At 43.9% G+C, this 18,801-nt stretch overlaps 1 protein-coding gene across 4 annotated transcripts in view; it reads left to right on the forward strand.

The window, feature by feature from the left end:
• USP22 (ubiquitin specific peptidase 22) overlaps positions 1 to 18,801 on the forward strand; it is a 149,432-nt gene that overhangs the window by 102,026 nt on the left and 28,605 nt on the right. For all 4 annotated transcript variants that reach the window (XM_053276436.1, XM_053276434.1, XM_053276435.1 and 1 more), the window contains 2 exons: positions 6,894 to 7,063; positions 15,384 to 15,531. In XM_053276436.1, coding sequence (XP_053132411.1) covers positions 6,894 to 7,063; positions 15,384 to 15,531 — 318 coding nt within the window. The remainder of the gene's footprint in view (positions 1 to 6,893; positions 7,064 to 15,383; positions 15,532 to 18,801) is intronic.

The raw sequence follows: 18,801 nt of genomic DNA on the forward strand, positions 1-18,801 counted from the left end.
CCATGTCCTGGCCTTTCCCCAAAAATAAGTCTGAGGAATTCTTGCAAGCAGGCCAACCATTGCCAAGCAAGATCCTGACTGTGGACCTATTGCAGCATATTTGAAGTGGGCTAGTTCGGGACCCTGGACCTAAGAAACCTGATTGAAACTACAACCTGGCCATGGACTCATTGAATGGCCTTTTGGGATCAGTATTGCTTGGGTTTTTGTACTTCATCCTGCAGAAGTGACCTGTTTCACAAGGTTATTGCAAGAATACAAAAGAAAATGAAGTGTTATGAACCTTGCTTAAAGGCAGATTGAGCTATAAATCTAAATCGGCGTTAACAGTGATACTGAGATGAGCAAGTACCAAAGGAGAGTTAGCCACTGCCATGTAATGTACAATGTTCAATAAATATATGCCCAAACATATCTTTACAAGACTTACTAAACACTACTTTACAAGGCTTCAAAAATACATAATGCTACATTGACACTCGGCTCTCTTCAAAAGGCCCGTTATTGTGCAAAAAATAAAGTATATCTCTGGATTTTTCAAAGGCATCTGGTGGGATACTGTGGGATACAGGATGCTGGACTGGATGGGCCTTGGGCCTGATTTGGTGGGGCTGCTCTTATGTTGCTTTCCTTCCCCCTTTTTGCTGGCTGGGGGGAGCACAGATGATGCTGTTCTGCCTATTTGTTTATGCAGCTACCCAACACTGTAAACCTTCCTTGTACTATGTCAAAAGAGATATATATGAAGGAGCAAAAAGATACCTGCTGAGTTTGCAGTATTTGTGGTACTGTTCTGCAATGAGAGATTGACCATCAACCAAGAGGTTAATGTAGCATCCAGTAGAGTGCTCCCCCTCCAAAAAGCTAATAAAAGTTTCCCACTAGATGAAAATAACTGAAGAACTTGGAATAACCTGATGACATTGATCTGAGGAGGGTTAGAGAAACCCCATAGGTGATCCTATCCAGTGATGTGCTGCTGCTTGTCCATAGTGGCCTGCAACACACCTTCCTAATGGAGGAATTCTGAAGCACATCCATCTTCTTGTATATACATTTCTCTTGGGCATACCCATTGCTAATCCCATATGTGACAGCTCTCGCGAGAGTTCAAGCAGCTGCCGGATAGCAACAGGGACGGGCGGGAAGAAAATGGTGGCAGCTGGGGGAAGAGGGAGGGCAGCCCGCTGGCCGGCAAGAAAATGGCAGTGGCAGTGGGTGGGGCGGAAGAAGTAATGGCCAGCTGGCAGGCAGGCGAAGCACCGGGAGGGAGGAACTGTGTCAGAGGTGGGAGGGTGGGGGAAAGCGGAGGCGGAAGAAAACAGTGGTGGCGGCGGCAGTGGCGATGCAGAGGCTCAGATGTTCTGCACCCAGTTCAGCTAGCGTGTGTCTGTCTGTGTGTGGCTTAGGTGGTCCATGGAAAATGGTGTGTAGCAAGCCCTACCCACATAGTACCTTTTCTAATCAGAGGTAATAGAGCAGGAGCACCGTGGTAATTGGGAATTCCATATGCAGATAGGCAAGAGGAGCCTGTGATGGTTAAGGTCAGTTGGAATGCAGCTGTTACTGGTGGGAAGATTGTCGAAGACAGACAAATCTATCTATCTATCTATCTATCTATCTATCTATCTATCTATCTATCTATCTATCTATCTATCTAAGGATAGTGGGCAGGGGTCTGTGAAAAGAGGAGTTGTGAGGGAGGAAAGAGGGCCTTCCGGAGAAGGAGGCTAGTACTGTATGAATTTTGATGAGGAAACAAGATGAACAAGGTCTGTTAACTGAGAAGGAAAGAAAGGCAGGCAAGCGACGGGCTGGGGCCTATCAGCGGCTTGAGGGGAACGAGTGGCCATGCCGGCAGCAAGGAAAGGCCTGGTCAACCGTCACCGCTGCTCCGAGCTACAGAGGCCATTGAAGGAGGGAGGGAGGCAGGCAGGCAACTGACAGGCCTGTGCCTATCAGCGTCCTGAGGGTAACGAGCAGCCATGATGGTGGCAGCAGTGAGGAAGGGCCTGGACAACCACTGCTGCTCCTATGGGGAGCAGCAGGAGTGGGGCGAGGGTGGGGAGGTCTCTGGGGTTAGGGGGCTTCAGCTTGGCCAGGCAGCGCCGACAATGCTGCAGATGTGACCAAGAAGGATGAGGGGAATGGAACAATGGGATGGAGGAGCAACCAAGAGGGGTGAGGGGGATGGAAGCAATGGGGAGAAGGAGGAGGAGCAGGAGCGCTGCTCAGGTGAGGGTGAAGAGAGCTCTGAGGTGGGGCTGTGATGGGGGGTGAGGGGAGCAATCCAGTACTAGCATGCAGATGCTCTGCACTGGTTAAGCTAGTTCTTGTGTGTTATAAGAGCCATTTTAGTATTTTTCCAGCAGTCTGTCACTGTCTTGTGCCATCATGGGCTAGTGGGAATTCATCCACCTCAAGCTTCATCATTCTCTATCCAGCACCACCATCTGTATTCTGGGAAGGGGAAATGAAGCTCATTGTATAGGCAACTGCTCATGCAAATTCCGGCAGAGAGCAATAGGCCCAGTGCTTACTATGCTCTAAGTAATAGTTCTAAATACAGTTTTAGAAACAAAAATATAGAAGTATTCAGCTGCACAGCACTGCTCTTCTCAAATGGATCAAGAAGAACTCCAGGTATGGATGGACTCCAGGTATGGATGGTCTTCCTTTCACACTGTGGATTGGAGGCCCTGTTCGTTCATGTTTCTTGGGTGCCACAATTTATGGAGTTTTGGATTCTCTTCTGCCCCTGCTGCCATGCTCCGGCCATTGATGCTCTTGACTCATAATCTAGCTGCAAGTTAAAGAGGAACACTTTGTTTAAGGCTGCTTCTGAACAGCAAGTGTTCCTGAGGCATTTTGAATCTCATTGAAATTAAATCTGGCAGCTTTGTCCAGCATATGTAGTGTTTAGCTTGCTTTCTTCAGATCCGGTTTCTCAGTGTGCTTTTTGTTCACAGCAGAAACTTAAGGTGAATAGGTATCTAGATCTTTGTGTCCCATAAATGTGGTGGTTTTGTGCAAGTCACAGCACCACCTACTCTATGGCAAGCCAATGAATCACTGCAAATTCAGACTCCAATATATAGGATAAGATCCATGGTAGTATTTTGCCTGCTCTCACTGGAGGACTGGGATGCTATTCCTATTCTGTGCATTGTGATTAAGTTTCTCATCCCCTACTAACTGAGCAAAGAGGTGCCTTTTTAAAGCAGTGGTTCTCTTTATTTAGCAGGGGAGAGCAACTGGCCCTATCCATCCCATCATAGAATCTCTCCAGTGGCTGTTGCTGATGTCTTTATTATGTTTCTTTTTAGATTGTGAGCCTTTTTGGGACAGGGAGCCCTCTTTATTTATTTTTATTTCTTTGTAAGTTGCTTTGGGAACTTTTGTTGGAAAGCAGTATATAAATATTTGTCACATTTGCATCATCCAGGCAGCTTGGAGACATCTGTTGGTTGTCTTGATGTTTCTGATTGAGAGGTATTTGGTTTCTTCACTAACTACAGGTGAAACTCGGAAAATTAGAATATTGTGCAAAAGTCCATTAATTTCAGTAATGCAAATTAAAAGGTGAAACTGATATATGAGACAGACGCATTACATGCAAAGCGGGATAAGTCAAGCCTTAATTTGTTATAATTGTGATGATCATGGCGTACAGCTCATGAAAACCCCAAATCCACAATCTCAGAAAATTGGAATATTACATGGAACCAAGAAGACAAGGATTGAAGAATAGAACGATATCAGACCTCTGAAAAGTATACAGTGTACTGTGCTTGATTGGCCAGCAAACTCGCCTGACCTGACCCCATAGAGAATCTATGGGGCATTGCCAAGAGAAGGATGAGAGACATGAGACCAAACAATGCAGAATTGCTGAAGGCCGCTAATGAAGCATCCTGGTCTTCCATAACACCTCATCAGTGCCACAGGCTGATAGCATCCATGCCACACCGCATTGAGGCAGTAATTGCTGCAAAAGGGGCCCAAACCAAGTACTGAATACATATGCATGCTTATACTTTTCAGAGGTCCGATGCTTATACTTTTCAGAGGTCCACCCTGCGGCTTCTGGCTGATGGCCCTGCTTCTTCTACATTCTACCCACCGTGCTTTCTGGCTGGCAGGCTGGCCAAAAAACTGGCCTGCCATCTCTTCCTGCCCACTCCTGGTAGCGGTTGCCGCCTCCTGCTAGCCAGGCTGCCGCTGCCTCCGCCTCCTGGCAGCCTGCCACTGCCTCCAGCCGACTGGCTGCTACCGCCATGGTCTCCCTGTCGCTATCCCCCAGGCAGCTGCTCGCAAACTTGTGAGAGCTGCCACGCATGGGGTTAGCGATGGATAAGTTTAGGTGAGCATGAGGGAGGCTTGTATTCCAGCTGCTCCTGGTACATGTCTCTCTGTGTCATTCTCAAGCCAGGAGATGGAGGGTCAGCTGACTTGCAGCCCTCCCAATCAAGCAAGTATAAAAGGTATTCTGTGCTGATGTCAACAAGGGATGAGAGTGAAATGCTTGTTGGTCGCCTACACTGGAACTCTACAGCTTTATTACCTGCTATACCTAGGTAATGTGCAAGAATGGGCTTCTATGCAAACTGTCTCAGCAATTTGGAGAAGGCCAAGAGCGTTTTGCTCTTTGCTTAAAGTGGCTTCTAGTGGCACTGTTTGAGAAGCTTTGGCATTGGATCCAATGGGATTCCAAGAAGCCTTGGAAGGATTTAGTGTTGGTTCTGCCGGTGATTCTGTCGATGCCCTGGTGGAGAACTGGAACAGCAAACTCACCAGGGCAGTAGACCTGGTCACTCTTAAGCATCCTCTCCGACCCACTTTGAAATTTTTCCCTTGGTATACAGAAGAACTACAGGAGCTGAAGTGGCAAGGAAGACTGGAGCAAAAGTGGAGAAAGACTTGACTCTAATCTGACCGATTACAACGCAGAGCACATTTGAAGACCTGTGCTCAGGAAATATGTGCGGCAAATACGCAATTCTTTTCTGCCTGTTTTGCATCTGCAAACTCACATCCAGTAGAGGAGTTTAGGGTTGTGAGAGGCTTACTAGTTGTCCCTCCTCCCCTGAATCAGAATTTAGAGTCATCAGTTACCTGTTGTGATGTGTTAGACGTGTTTTGTGAATAAAATCTCTGTATTCGAGCCAACTTAGACTCAGACACCACAATTATTGCTTAGTCTGATAAACTCCTCTTATGTGGTTAGGTTGGATCAGTTTCAGTTTGTGACTCCTGATGATGTGGCTAAACTGCTTGGAATGTTGTGGCCTACCACCTGTTCTCTTGACCCTTGTCTGACATGGCCTCTATATTACCTGGCAGGAGGGTTGTTGTAGAGAGCCTGGTAGATCTTATAAATGCTTTCTTGAGGGAGGGCAGGATGCCTTCCTGTCAAGGAGGCAATCATTAGACCACTTCTGAAGAAGCCTACACTGGATTCCTCAGGGTTAAGCAACTATGAGCCTGTTTCCAACTTCTCATGGCTGGACAAGGTAATTGAGAGGATGGTGGCCTACCAGCTCCAGGCAGTCTTAGAGGAAACTAATGATCTGGACCCATTTCAAACTGGCTTTCAGGGGGACTGTGGAGACTGCCTTGGTTGGCCTGATGGATGATCTCCAATGGAGAATTGACAGAGGGAGTGTGACTCTGTTGATTCTTTTGGAACTCTAAAATAGTATCTTTCTGGAATGGATATTTAAGTATCCTATACATAATATCCTTCTGGTGACCCAAAGGTGCTTTCTATCAATTTCAGTTGCTTTGGCAGCTGTGTCCATTTCTTGAGATAAACTACCTCAGTACAGTAGTACAAACACTGTTAAACCCCCAGACTTGACTAATGCAATGCACTCTATGTGGGGCTGCCTTTTCAGTCGGGAAACTGCAATTGATACAGAATGTGGCAGCCAGGTTGGTCTCCAGGTCATCTTGAATAGACCATATTACTCCTATACTAAAAGAACTACACTGACTACCAATGAGTTTCCAGACAAAATATAAGGTGCTAGCTAGAACCTATAAAGCCGTATACTGCTTAGATCCAGGGTATTTGTCGTCTTCACTATGAACCCCATCACCTATTGAGATCATCTGGAGAGGTTCGTCTGCAGTTGCCACTGGCTCATCTGGTGGCTACTCGGGGATGGGCCTTCTCTGTTGCCGCCCTGAGACTCTGGAATGTGCTCCTTGCTAAAATAAGAGCCTCCCTATCTCTGACAACTCTTTAAAAGTCTCTTTTTAACGTTTCTAAAGACACATTTATTCACCCAAGCTTTTAACTATTCATGTAGTTTTAAGCTGGGTTAAGATTCTAATTCCTGTTGTTTGTTTTGTGTTGATGTAAGCCACCCAGAGACTAAAGTTAGGGGCAGTGTACATACATACATACATAAAATAAAGTGTGACTCTACTGTAATGGGCAATCTCAGCTTCTTTGCTCAACCGAGAACAAATATTTATCAATATGTTTTTCGTGAGAGAAGCTGTTTCAGTACATGATACAACTGTGGGAATTTTTTTCAGCATCCATTCCAAATATAATCAGGACTGTATTCTTCTAGGCTCTTTTGAATAAGCTGTAAGTATGAGGTATAAATATTTTGTTAAATGTTTGTGTGTATATATAGGTTTATACAGTATATAGAATTACATATAGCATGCTGTTTCTCAGTCTAGGTAAGCCCTTAAAAAGAGAAGACTTGAATGCTTCATAATGGAAGGGCAACACCTTTTGATGCACTCGTACATTATAATCTGTCTTGGAGTAGAAACATATTTGCAATTGTTTATGCTAAACATAGTGATTTTAAAGTGGGCTAACTGATGTAAAATATTTACTTTCTGCTTTCCCTTCTGTCTTTTTTTAACAGGTCTAAGAGGGCTAATCAATCTTGGGAACACATGCTTTATGAACTGTATTGTCCAAGCACTTACCCACACTCCACTATTGCGAGATTTCTTCCTCTCCGACAGACACAAATGTGAAATGCAAAGCCCCAGCTCATGTCTGGTCTGTGAAATGTCTACACTTTTTCAGGAGGTGAGTCATTCTTTCTCCTTATCCATAATTTGGAGGTTGCACATTCATGCTTCCTAGTTTATAATGGGCAGCGCCATTCGGTTTATTCTTAAGTTCAGTTCAAGCATTGCTCTACGCTGTGGTTTGTGCTAACCAGGGTTAGAACCCAAACAATGGTCTGAGCTTACAAACACATATAATGAGCATGATTGAGCATCCTCTCAAATACAGTGATGACCATTGGACCCTATTATCCACAGGGATTCCGTTCCTGCAGATTTCCAAGAGTAACAAAACTGCCAATAACAGGGCATTATTGGGAATGCGGGGAGGGAATTAGGTTCCAGGAGGCTGGGGAAACTGCCAAAAAAGGCCAGAAATGCCCCCCCCCCCCAAAGTCCCTAATCCCCCATTTTCCCATGAAAAATCACAGAAGAAAGTTTGTGTTCCCCCCCAAATGGCTCCTCTTCCCAAAATCATGGCCAGAAATGACCTTGGAGGTCATTTCCAGAAATTCAGATACTGTGGATGTGCGGAACTTAATCTTTTGTTTTCTGCATCTGCTGGTCAGCTGCAGATGTTGGATCTGCGAATCGTGCGTTTCGCCTGTATGCCAAACCATATTTAGGACAAACCATGGCTTGCAAATCTACTTGAAAATAAGATTTTTGGTTCTGGTTTTATTGGCCATCTGCAAGCCACAATTCAGTCAATTCAGACATGTGAAGACAAAGTTGAGCTGCTTTAACCTTTTGTTTGGTGTGATTCCTGAGATGATCCTTTTTTGTGGAGTGTCAACTTGAGTAATAACCGCATAAAGGCTAATAAGGCCAGGGTAGGCAACCTCCGTTATCCAGCTGTTGTTTGTCTTCTTGTCGCTAGAAATCATGGGAGTTGTAGTTCAACAACAGCTAGAGAGCCAAGGTTTCCTACCCCTGCAATAAGGATATAAAACTCTGGTGCAAAGTAGAAGATCTGAACCTGTCAGCATTACTAATTTTGCCCTAGTAATGCTGAATAGAGGTTGACTTTTTGTTTCTCGCTGAGCTGCATCTTGTGCATGGAAAATATGTGGGTGTGGACTTCACTAGAGTTTTGTTCTCTGCTTCAGTGCTAGGAAAGTGCTAATTAGAAGAGAGTTTTCTTGTATTAGTTGTAGATTAATGTCTGGGAAGAAAGGGGCAGGAAGCTTATAATAAAACCCTTTTAAAGAAATAGCTGTAGATCATTCACTCTTTGCAGGTACAGTATGTTAGAATTTCACACTGAAGGCACTGGGGCTTCCTACTAATATTCCTACTAATATTGGCATTACCTGTTTGTGTGGGAGCCACTTTGTATAGAAATTGTTTCCTTTGTAAAAGCCAAGTTTTAAGTGACTTTATGATTGCTAGTAAAAATAATATGCCTTTTATTCAATTCATATTTTCATTTAATTACCCCTGCTAACTGGGCAAAGAGGCACCTTTTTAACGTGGTGATTCTCTTTATTTAGCAGAGAGCAACTGGCCCTATCCACCCTCAGCGACTGTTGCTGGTGTCTATCTTGTTTCTTTTTAGATTGTGAGCCCTTTGGGGACAGGGATCCATTTTATTTATTTATTTATTATTTCTCTATGTAAATTGCTTTGCAAACTTTTGTTGAAAAGCAGTATATAAATATTTGTTGTTGTTGTTTCTTAAATGTGAACATATCTGTAGGTGATGGGTGGATTGGTTTCCTGACAGGAGCACATCCTTCAGGAAACATGATGAGGGTTCTGTTCACAGGAAGTTTCGGTGCAGAGTTAGAAAATAGATAGGAACAAGCTAACTTTTAAAACCCATTAATGCCTTTCAGTTGTTTAGCTAAAATTGCTAAAACTGAAAGCTTTCTGTAAATGAATTTGATAATATAGTGATTATACATTAGAACAAAATACAATTTTTAATTATTTGAGATGTATAATCCATTTCAAACCATAGCTTTGCATTATCTAAACCTTTACCATGGTTTAGATATTCAGACAAAGGATGGAACTGTGACTATGTCTACAAGGGCCGCTGAGATGGAATGGAATGCATGGGGTCAAAATAGTGGTCCCTAACTCAGATGTTCTCAAGTGAAATTATGTCTGTGTGGTGTTTTGTTTTTGTCTTCGTGGGTGTGTGTTTAACAACTTTAATTCCATCTATTCACTATTACAAAAGCTGTTGTAAACAGTGATGCCTCACTAAAAGAATCTGATCCATTTCACGTTAAGGAGGTGAGAGAATGCTCTGGGTAACACAAAGATTCTTTAAAATATTGTAGAATCCTGTTCATCAACTTGAATGATTTAAGGAACCATGTAACAGCCTCCTCCTGCAGTCGCTTGCCATTAAGGAAAATTACTTCCGTGGCATGGTTCCTAAGAGCTCTTGATTCAGTTTTAGAATTACTGTTCTTCTCTGAAATAAAAGGAGGTATGAGGAACTATAAATATACAAATAGACAATGGCTGCATAATGTGTATTAGCTTAATGCCCATATCAGTGTCCTTAGGCCAAGGGGCTTTGCGGTTGCAGGGTGGGCAAAGGGAAATGCACATCTTGTAGCTTGAGAGTTTTAACGGGGTTAGTACAAAACAATCTATATTACTGTCTTTAGAAAATATATATTTTTTCAAAAATATATTTAGAAAATATATGTTTTCTAATCAATATTTCCAACAGCATATTGTTTGTACCTTTGCATTTTTGTTGGTAAGATCCTACAGGCTGTGCACTGTGTTGCTGCTTGAAGTATACTGGCATTATTGAGTTGCATCATGGCTGGGGAACACAGAATTTAAACACTGTACAGAGAAGTGGCCATTAAAGAGATCCAGATGCTTCCCTCTGGGTTGTGCCTTCTTTTTATCATCACTATCCTAACATCAACTTAAGAATAAAACGGACTAAGCCAGCTTCACGTTTTAAAACTGAGTGAAATTCTGCAGTAGAAACCCTGCTACAGGAGAGTCATTCCCTCATGAAATGCAGTGCTTTGTTTTGTGCTTAACCTAAGCACGAAGATTGTGTTTGAGCAAAGTTTGTATGCTGAGATGGAATGGAGGCAGGCTTAGCAGAAGAATTGTGGAGGATTCGAGGTATATGTTTATTTAGAGGATATGGACAGGCATGGCCGTGTCTTCTGTGTGCTAAGAAAAAATAGGAAAATTTTGCACACACGAAGCTGAATTCTGAGACTTGTGTAAACTACACAGATTGCATATACCTGCTTAGATTTGCTTGCTTTTGCATAATTCCTTTCTGCTTCTGTTGGTCCTTTTGGAAGCAGCAAAAAGCTGTGTAGCTTAGAGTGCTACACAGCTTTTCGCTGCTTCCATTCTAATTCTAACTCCAGCCATTGGAAATCCTGCCCAACTTCTCTTTTTGGCTTCTGAAACTTCAAGTGTTGCCTTCTCACTTTCAAACCTATCCTCACAGTCTCAAGAGCCTCAGCCATTTGAGGAAAGAGGAGGAGAAAAAAGCAAGTTGAGATTGATTGATTGGTTAAGTGCCATCAAGTGGGTGTCGACTCTTAGCGACTACATAGATAGATTATCTCCAGGATGATCTGTCTTCAACTTGGCCTTGAAGGTCTCTTCAGTGGTGCATTCATTACTGTTGTAATCGAGTCCATCCACCTTGCTGCTGGTCACCCTCTTCTTCTCTTTCCTTCAACTTTTCCCAGCACTATGGATGTCTCAAGGGAGCTGGATCTTTGCATAATGTGTCCGAAGTATGATAGTTTGAGCCTGGTCATTTGTGCCTCGAGTGAAAATTCTGGATGGATTTGTTCTAGGATCCATTTGTTTGTTTTCATGGCTGTCAATAGTATCCTCAAAAGCCTTCTCCAGCATCATAGAGTGTCATGGGAAAAACCATTGTCCAAACGATTCTAACCTTTGTAGGCATAGCCACGCCATGGCTAATGTGTTAGGCATGTTCTGGATATGCAAGGTCTGGGCTTGAAACTTGATGTGACAATTTGGAATTAAATGCTCTTCTGGATCTGCTCCTTTGTATGTGCAGAGGCGTCTAATAAACAGGTTGAATACAGATATAAGGCTGATATCTTAATCATGCTTAAGAACCCAGGCTGTGGAATTGTGCTCCTTGCCTTCCCTTCTTAACCAGTTAAGGGAAAAACTGGCACTGTCATTAACCACAGTGAATGCTAACTAAGCTCTCTGCTTAACCAGAATACTTACTCAGATCTGTCCCTTAACCACCGTTAAGGAGAGAGGGGAAATTAATCTTTTTCCCCATAGCCTGTTCCCAATCTTTTAGCACTGCCATTATGTTGCACCAGCCCACATTGTCCCAGTTTGAGAGATAAATGTTGTCTTTGCCCACTCCACTCTACCCTTCAGCTTGTCATTTACATAAAGATGGTAAATTTGAACAGTGCATCCTAAAGGTAAGCTTTGGTTTCTCAAATCAAATATTGGCAAGAGATTAAGACTAGGATTAACTATGGAATCTTTCAGGGCCTCAGGAAGATAGGAAGGTGCTTTATACAGAGTCTAGCTTAGTTTTGTCTACACTGACTGGCAGTGGCTCTCCAAGGTTTCAGACAGGAACCTTTCTAAGCCTTACCTGGAGACACCACCAAGGACTGAACCTGAGACTTTCTCCACACAAAGCAGAGGTTCTGTTGCTGAACTACAACTCCCTCAATATCCAGTTAGACACAGAGTACTCTGTTTTACTCCAGGCTTTGTTATGTAGCTTTGCACACACTGCTACTAAGCTTCTGTGAGGGAAGAGATGCTCACCAGTCATCTCAGTGGGCTGTGTCTAAATTAATTGATCTCTAGGACCCCTCCTCACCATCTCATCGTCTTTCATATGCCTCTATGATATTGTGCTGCCTTTTTTGAATATAAGGATAGAATAAATTCATTTCCTTCAAGGGTCTGCTTTACCTCTGAATCTGCTTTTTCCTGTCTGTTGAATATAATATACATAAAGAACTGCATCCACAATAAGGTCCTTTCTAAGGTGGGGTAAAGTCTAGATGGAAAACAGAGTTCCTCTTGATGCATGTACAAGAGACCGTCGATGTTCCCCTCCTGCAGTTTTGCCCATTTGCAGACAGCTTCCTCATATACCCGTCTAGTTATCGCAGGAATAGCTTCCGTTGTTTGTGGGGTTTTCCACTTAGGAAGCCCCTCTAATAACCCCCTAACTCAATGGGTATACCTGAAGCAGCCCGTGCGCCAGCAGAGTTGCAGTGCCCAGGTGGCTCCAGCGGGTGGGTCGGTCATAGTTCAGATACCCAACCCTGCGTGCTGACTGAGAAGTGGCACAAGATGGATACCTAAACTTTAAGCCTCCTTGATCAGCTGCTCAGGAACTGAGCCCCAATTTCTGGGTTAGGTTCAGTATTTGAATATCGCGGTTTTACAAATTCTCCTGGGATGTTACACTGGCACACATACACACCAATATTCAAGGCTCTCCTGTATTAGCAAAACTTGTGCTCAGATATTGCAGTGTCTACAAGGCCCTCTGGCTGGGTTTATTCTCGCCTTCTGCACAGGAATAGCCCTGGCTTTGCGCGATTCCTTTTCATCCTAATGAAGCGCTGAATAACATAAACCCTAGTGGTTGAAATGGAGTGGTGATGGAAAGTGCTACTTGATAGAGTGACCGGACAGCAGTGAGACTAATTGCAAGGAGTGACAGAACCAAGAAGCTTTATTGCTGCGGTTCCCAGAATTACATGATCGCGGCAGCTGTGTCAGCAGATTTCCATTACCACATCCGGGCTTTAGTCCCTTGGTGTCGTTCTTGTTGGCATCTTAGAGTTGCTTATTGATTCTCTTATACATAAAGGTCTCTCTTTTTTTGGTGCATTGGTGCAGTGTAGTTTCATGCCAAAAGAATTAGTGGCTCTGCAGGAAAAAGAACTTCCTTCCTACTAGGTACATCACGTTATGCATGTGCAAGTCTCAAATATAGAAGCCAGGGAGGCTTCCCTTCCAAGACAGCTGAGCAGCGTCCTGCCTACTTAGGTGGCCCCATTTCGGAATCTCTGTCATCACAAGAACAGTGATATAGGTCGGTGCACATTCTGTCTCTTGTATGCAACCGTATGGATTTTATAGCCTGCAAAGTCTGGAAAAACTCAGATCGCTGCATAGTGCATTGGTGCTCTGACTTAGGACAAATACAGAAGGAAGTACTATCTTCCCTATCTTCTGTGAACCTCTTCCCTGCTAACAGGGCAGAGAGGCATTTTTTCAAGTGTTGGCTCTTAGTATGTACCAGATCGATGGATGTTGTACCTATTCAGCTGGGTTTAGGGCTCCTCCAGTGGTTGTTACCAATGTCTCCCTTGTGAACCTTTTTAGACTGTGAGCTCCTTTGGGACAAGGAACCATTTTCATGACTCCTTTTCTCATTCCATTTGCTATGCAAACTGCTTGGCAAACTGTTGTTGAAAAGCAGTATATTCATAGCAATGTCTTCTGTGCTCCTGTTGAGCACTGTGGCAACCAGAAGCATAGCGAGTGTTCCGTGGAAAGCTACTTTCTTTCTTTCTTGCAGAACTTCCCTTCAAATGTCCTTTTAGAATCTCTTCCTCTTCATTTGGTTGTTTCCTTCAGCCTTGCTTGTATAGTTGTCTGTGGCGCTGATACAGCAGGAGCCACAAGTTATAGGCTTGGTATTTCATTCTTGAAAGTACTTCATTTTTCAAGAATGAAGTGGCAGAGACGGATGTTCTGTGTGCCACTGGGATTGTGTCTGTCAGTAGTACAGCTCTTGACCTTGGGAGTCCATCAGCATGTAACTTTTATGTGCAACCAACTGCTGTAGATTCTCTGAGCCAGTTGAGCATTGCTACGCTACTACTACCACTACAGATATTTATATGCCACTTTTCAACAAAAGTTATCGGAGTGGTTTACACAGAAAAATAACAACTAAAGATGTCTGAGTATGGAGCCTAAGGCTATGGAGGCTGCCGGCATGGTCAGCACCATAGTTTGGTGTTACACGAATAATGGCTGTGGAGCTTTGGACTCGTTTGCTCCCTCCTTTCCCTGAATGGACAAACCGTAGTTTGTGTTTGCTGCAAACTAGCATTGCAACCCAGGAGCAGGCAAAGGGAGTAGAGGAGCCCCGGGCTTTTGGGTGCTTGTTTGAGTCACTGTGGGTTGACGTTCCATTTGATTAGCCTCTGAATACCACCGGGTGTCTTACTAAGAACAGAAATGAGTGGCATTTAAGGAGGTCCACTGCAAAAGTCATGAACTTGGCCTAAGCGTGCCGACATTTGCAACAGGGAAATAGTAGGAGTAAACTGCAGAGGCAAGTATATGCCTAAAATGTAATCTACTTTATATCACTTCTGAAGGTTGGTCACATTTAGCCCAGATGGCCATTCAGGATTGGCACAGCTGCACTGGTCCTCTAAAATAAGGTGCAACAGAATGAGGGACGGAGAGGACTCATGAGGCTGGGTAGCCCTAGTTTACAGAACAGAACAAAACAAAACAAAACAAAACATGGAAGGAAGCTTTTGAGCCTTTTTAGTGAATTTTGGTGTTTCAGAGAATGCACCAAACATATATCTTTGCCTAGCAACTTCTGGTTTTATTTTTATTTTTTGCTCCACAGAATTGTCTTGGTAAACATGCTGACTCTATTTTTCATTGTGTGATGCTTTCAAATGAAAACATAGAACTGTTTGTCAACTGTGTATGCTGTGCTTGGTCACGTCTACTCTACAGAAAGTTGGAGGAGCTTGCTGGGCACCTAGTTGCCAGTTTGCCAGAGGGATTGTGCAAAATGAAGCCCAGTCACTTATGTCCCGCTGGCCTGAGGGCGGAACCAGATGTGTGTTGAGCATGGGGCTGCCACTGGAAATGGCAACCTCAAGTTGAATTCACTCCTCCCACAGCCTAGTCACAGAAATGCATGCTATGGTTTGCATTTGAATAGGAGACTACATGTGAGCACTCCAGGATATTTGCCTTGGGGGATGGGGCCATAGCTCAGTGAAAGAGCACCACCATGCTTGCATGCAGAAGGTCCACAGTTCAGCCCTGGCAGCATCTCCGGGTAAGGCTTGGAAAAGACTGCTGCCTGACACCTGGGAGAACTGTTGCCAGCCAGAGTAGACAGTACTGAGCTAAATGGACCCATGGTCAGACTCAGTAGAAGGCAGCTTCCTATGGTCCTGTGTCAGCACAGTCTGTTCCTAAATAACTTTTGCGTGGTGTTCTTAAGATCTATACCATAATTGAATTAAACTAAGTTAAAGATTTGACATATTTCAGAGAGTGACCACTGTTTCATGTTTCCCTCCCTCTCCCCGTGGCAGTTCTACTCTGGGCACCGATCTCCTCACATTCCATATAGGTTATTGCACCTGGTATGGACGCACGCACGGCATTTAGCAGGGTACGAGCAACAGGATGCGCACGAGTTCCTCATTGCTGCGTTAGATGTGCTACATCGACACTGCAAAGGTAAGGCTTCTCTAGACATCTTTATGGGCTGTGCACACATTTGGTTTGCCATTGTTTCCTCCTTGTCTTACTACTCTTTGAAAGATCTAGCTTAAAACTCTAGTTCAAAACCTGTTTATACTGAAGATGTGCGGCTTTCACACCCAAACAAAGGGTCAGTTCTAAACAAGACTGGCATGTTTGCAGTTCTCCCTCTGTTAACAAGTTAATACTGCCCTAGGTCGTGCATAATTTACTCAATGGTGATTGATGGTGATGCCCATCGGCTTGAATGGCTTTAAAATGGGGCTTAGCCAAACTCATGGAGGATGGGTCTGTCAAAGGCTACTAGTTTTGATGGCTTCTAGTCCTGATGTATGCAAATGGCAGATTCAGAGGCAGAGTGCCTCTGAATCCCACTTTCAGAGGAGCAACAGCAGGAGAAGGGGGCAATGCCTTCATCTCCTGCTTCTTGGCTTCCCAATAGTATCTGGTAGGCCACTGTGGAAATAAGATGCTGGACTAGATGGGCCTTGGGCCTGATCCAGCAGGGCTGTTTTTTCGTTCTTATAAAGCCCGGGTGGTGTTTCCCTGAAGGTCCTGAAAGAATTTGCAATTACTGATTATCTTATTGAAATCAGCTACCTTAACAGAGGGTTGGAAGGCAACACCAACTTTGAGAGTTAACGGCAGATGTAATAGCTTGACTCTCTAAAGCAATTGATCAACCTAGACCTTTGGCCATTGTGGCTGGGGATGATGAGAGCGGTAGTCCAACAGCATCTGGAGGATCCAAATTTGGGAACTCCCCCGGGTTAGCCCCTTTAAAAATGGATAGGGTTAGCAGCTGTTCTGATAGCAGCACTTGCAATTTCCCATGGAACTGTCAGTTTTGGCTAGGCTGATCTAGGCAGCACTCTCCCCGAAATAACTTCATTCAGTTTGCTTCATTCCTCCATTCCTTGCTTCAGTTTAACCAAATGCTCTAGAAGATGTGGTGAGGGAAATGTTGCTCTGTATGATGAGAACAGCAGCCTTCTAAACTGGCACACCTGCAGCAACACAGTCGCTAGATGTTTTCTTTCAGCTGCATAATCTCCCCTCCTTTTTTCTGCCTCTGGTGCAGCTGCTTTACATATTGACAGTTGCCAAGTAGGTGGTAATTTCATTTTTCCTCCTTTCCTGCCAGATGTCATAGAAGGCCTAGTGAGTGGGTAGTACCTTTCTGTGTGGCGGTGAACAAGCTTTCAGAATAGTCTTTTGAGACCCGCTCCCTTCCTTGCTGAGCTTAATTGACTTGGGTAATTGAAAAGGGAGCAATCTTGTCTTCCTGTGGGCAGAAATGGCTGTCTATTAAAAGTATCCAGCAGGGACATTACCTGAGGGCCAGTGGAAATGTGAAGAGGCCATTTGTTGGCTTCCATACAAAGATGGCAAAACCCAAAGAGGAAGAAATGCTTTTCAGCTGCAGGGATTAGATCTCTTTTGTTTGCTTCGAACCCAAGCGAAAAGTGGGCACCTTAAATAATGAGCAGAAACCCTAATTAGATTTTAAAATTTATAAGTGATCCTTTATAAAAGAGAGGAAACCAAAGCAGCAAGGTGATACTTTGCCTCTCCTTTGTCTGTCTCTCGCCCCACCAGCAACCCAGTGCAACTTTGCCTGGCTTCTTAGAAGAGAACAGAGAGCCTATTGTGTGCAGAGAAGAATTCAGCCATGTGTCTCTTACCCGGGCTACAGTTAAGTCCCTTTTGATAGACAATTGGCCCATAGTGAACTCGTTCACTAGTGAAAGACTATGCAAGTTTCATATTTCACCTCTAAAATGTACTGTAGTCCAAGCCAATCTCATATAGTTTGGATATTCCTTACAAATCAACTACAGATTTCTGACTTCCCCCTCCTTAATGCCTTGGCAAGTAACTTCTTTCCTTAGCCTATTTTTATTTTTACTCCTCCGTTATGTTTACTGCAATTTAACTCTGCTACCTACAAGAACGTAACTCCATCCACTGCAAACTTTGTCCAGTGATAGGGAATGGGGGAAGACAATCTTACGGTACTTTAGCACTTCTTGAGTAGAAGGGGTGTAATGCAGGTAGGTTCTAGAGATCCTTACAACAAAGCTTTTTTGCAGCTGCAAGTTATCTAGGATTTCTGGGTTCTTTGCTTTGAAAACTGTTCATTTGAAAATGGCTTATACACCACTCAAACTGCTTCATATGTTTTGTAGGCAGTAGGCATTGGATAGAAACAAAGAGATCAGAAAGGGGCCAGAGTCGTCACTTGGTGCCTAAAGCGTAATAATGAGGGTACCAGGTGAACATCTCTGCAGGGTTCATTCCATAAACGCGTTCTGCTTCTGAAAAGACCTCGCTCCAGCTGCCACCTTCCTCACTTCTGCGTGTACCACTGCCGCCAGAACGACCTTGGGAGCAGATTGTCATATCTGGGTGGCAGTTCATCCTTTGAGTACCCTGTTCCCAAGCCACTAAAGTTCAGTCGTTCATACACAGAATTGCTTGATGTTCAGAGCAGGCCTCTGCAATGTGTAGCAATAACAACTTAGTAGGTGTGCATATATTTTAATGTTAATATGCGTTACCTTTTTAATGCAGTATTTCGGTTGGCTCTTTGTGGCAGTCACTTAACTGAACTTGAAGATTAACCTAATAGGGTGTGAATGTAGTTGTTAAATCTGGTAGCGATCCATAAGAATGGGTCCTGTGCCAGTGCAGTAGAATGCTGCAGCTCGTTGAGGAGACGGAGTCCCGCCTCCACCGTGCTATTTAAAGGCAGGCCGGGTGCCCTATTCTTCAGTTCTTTTCCGACTACCATTGCGTTCTGTCCTCGGGCTCTTGCTCCTTGTCAAAGTTCTTTATTATGAGTTCATCTGTGTTTTTGTTTTTAAACGGACTCTTGACTTAGGGACGGCTTCCAGACTTCATCGGCGTTAATTTGACTTTGGAACGGACTTTGACTACGATTTTGGATGACCCTGACATCACTGAGGATAAATGGAGTTTTAAGAGGAGCGAGGGCTGTAGTGCCAAGCTTCCCTCAAAAGACCTCTGCGACCTGTGTCTGATCTGCTTAGGTGAGGAGTACAATGTCTCCTCTTGTAAGATATGCTTATCTTTTTCTAAGCAGACTCGCAAGAATCAGGCTCTGCGGCTTCATGGCACCATTTATGATGAAGTGTTAAGCCCTTCGACACCGGGCAAATCCCACTCTGCAACTTTGGCATCAACTTCTAAGGATTCGGCGTAAACAACTAAGCCTACTTTCTT

This window comes from Hemicordylus capensis, chromosome 13 (assembly GCF_027244095.1).
Source record: "Hemicordylus capensis ecotype Gifberg chromosome 13, rHemCap1.1.pri, whole genome shotgun sequence".
Lineage (NCBI taxonomy): Eukaryota > Metazoa > Chordata > Lepidosauria > Squamata > Cordylidae > Hemicordylus > Hemicordylus capensis.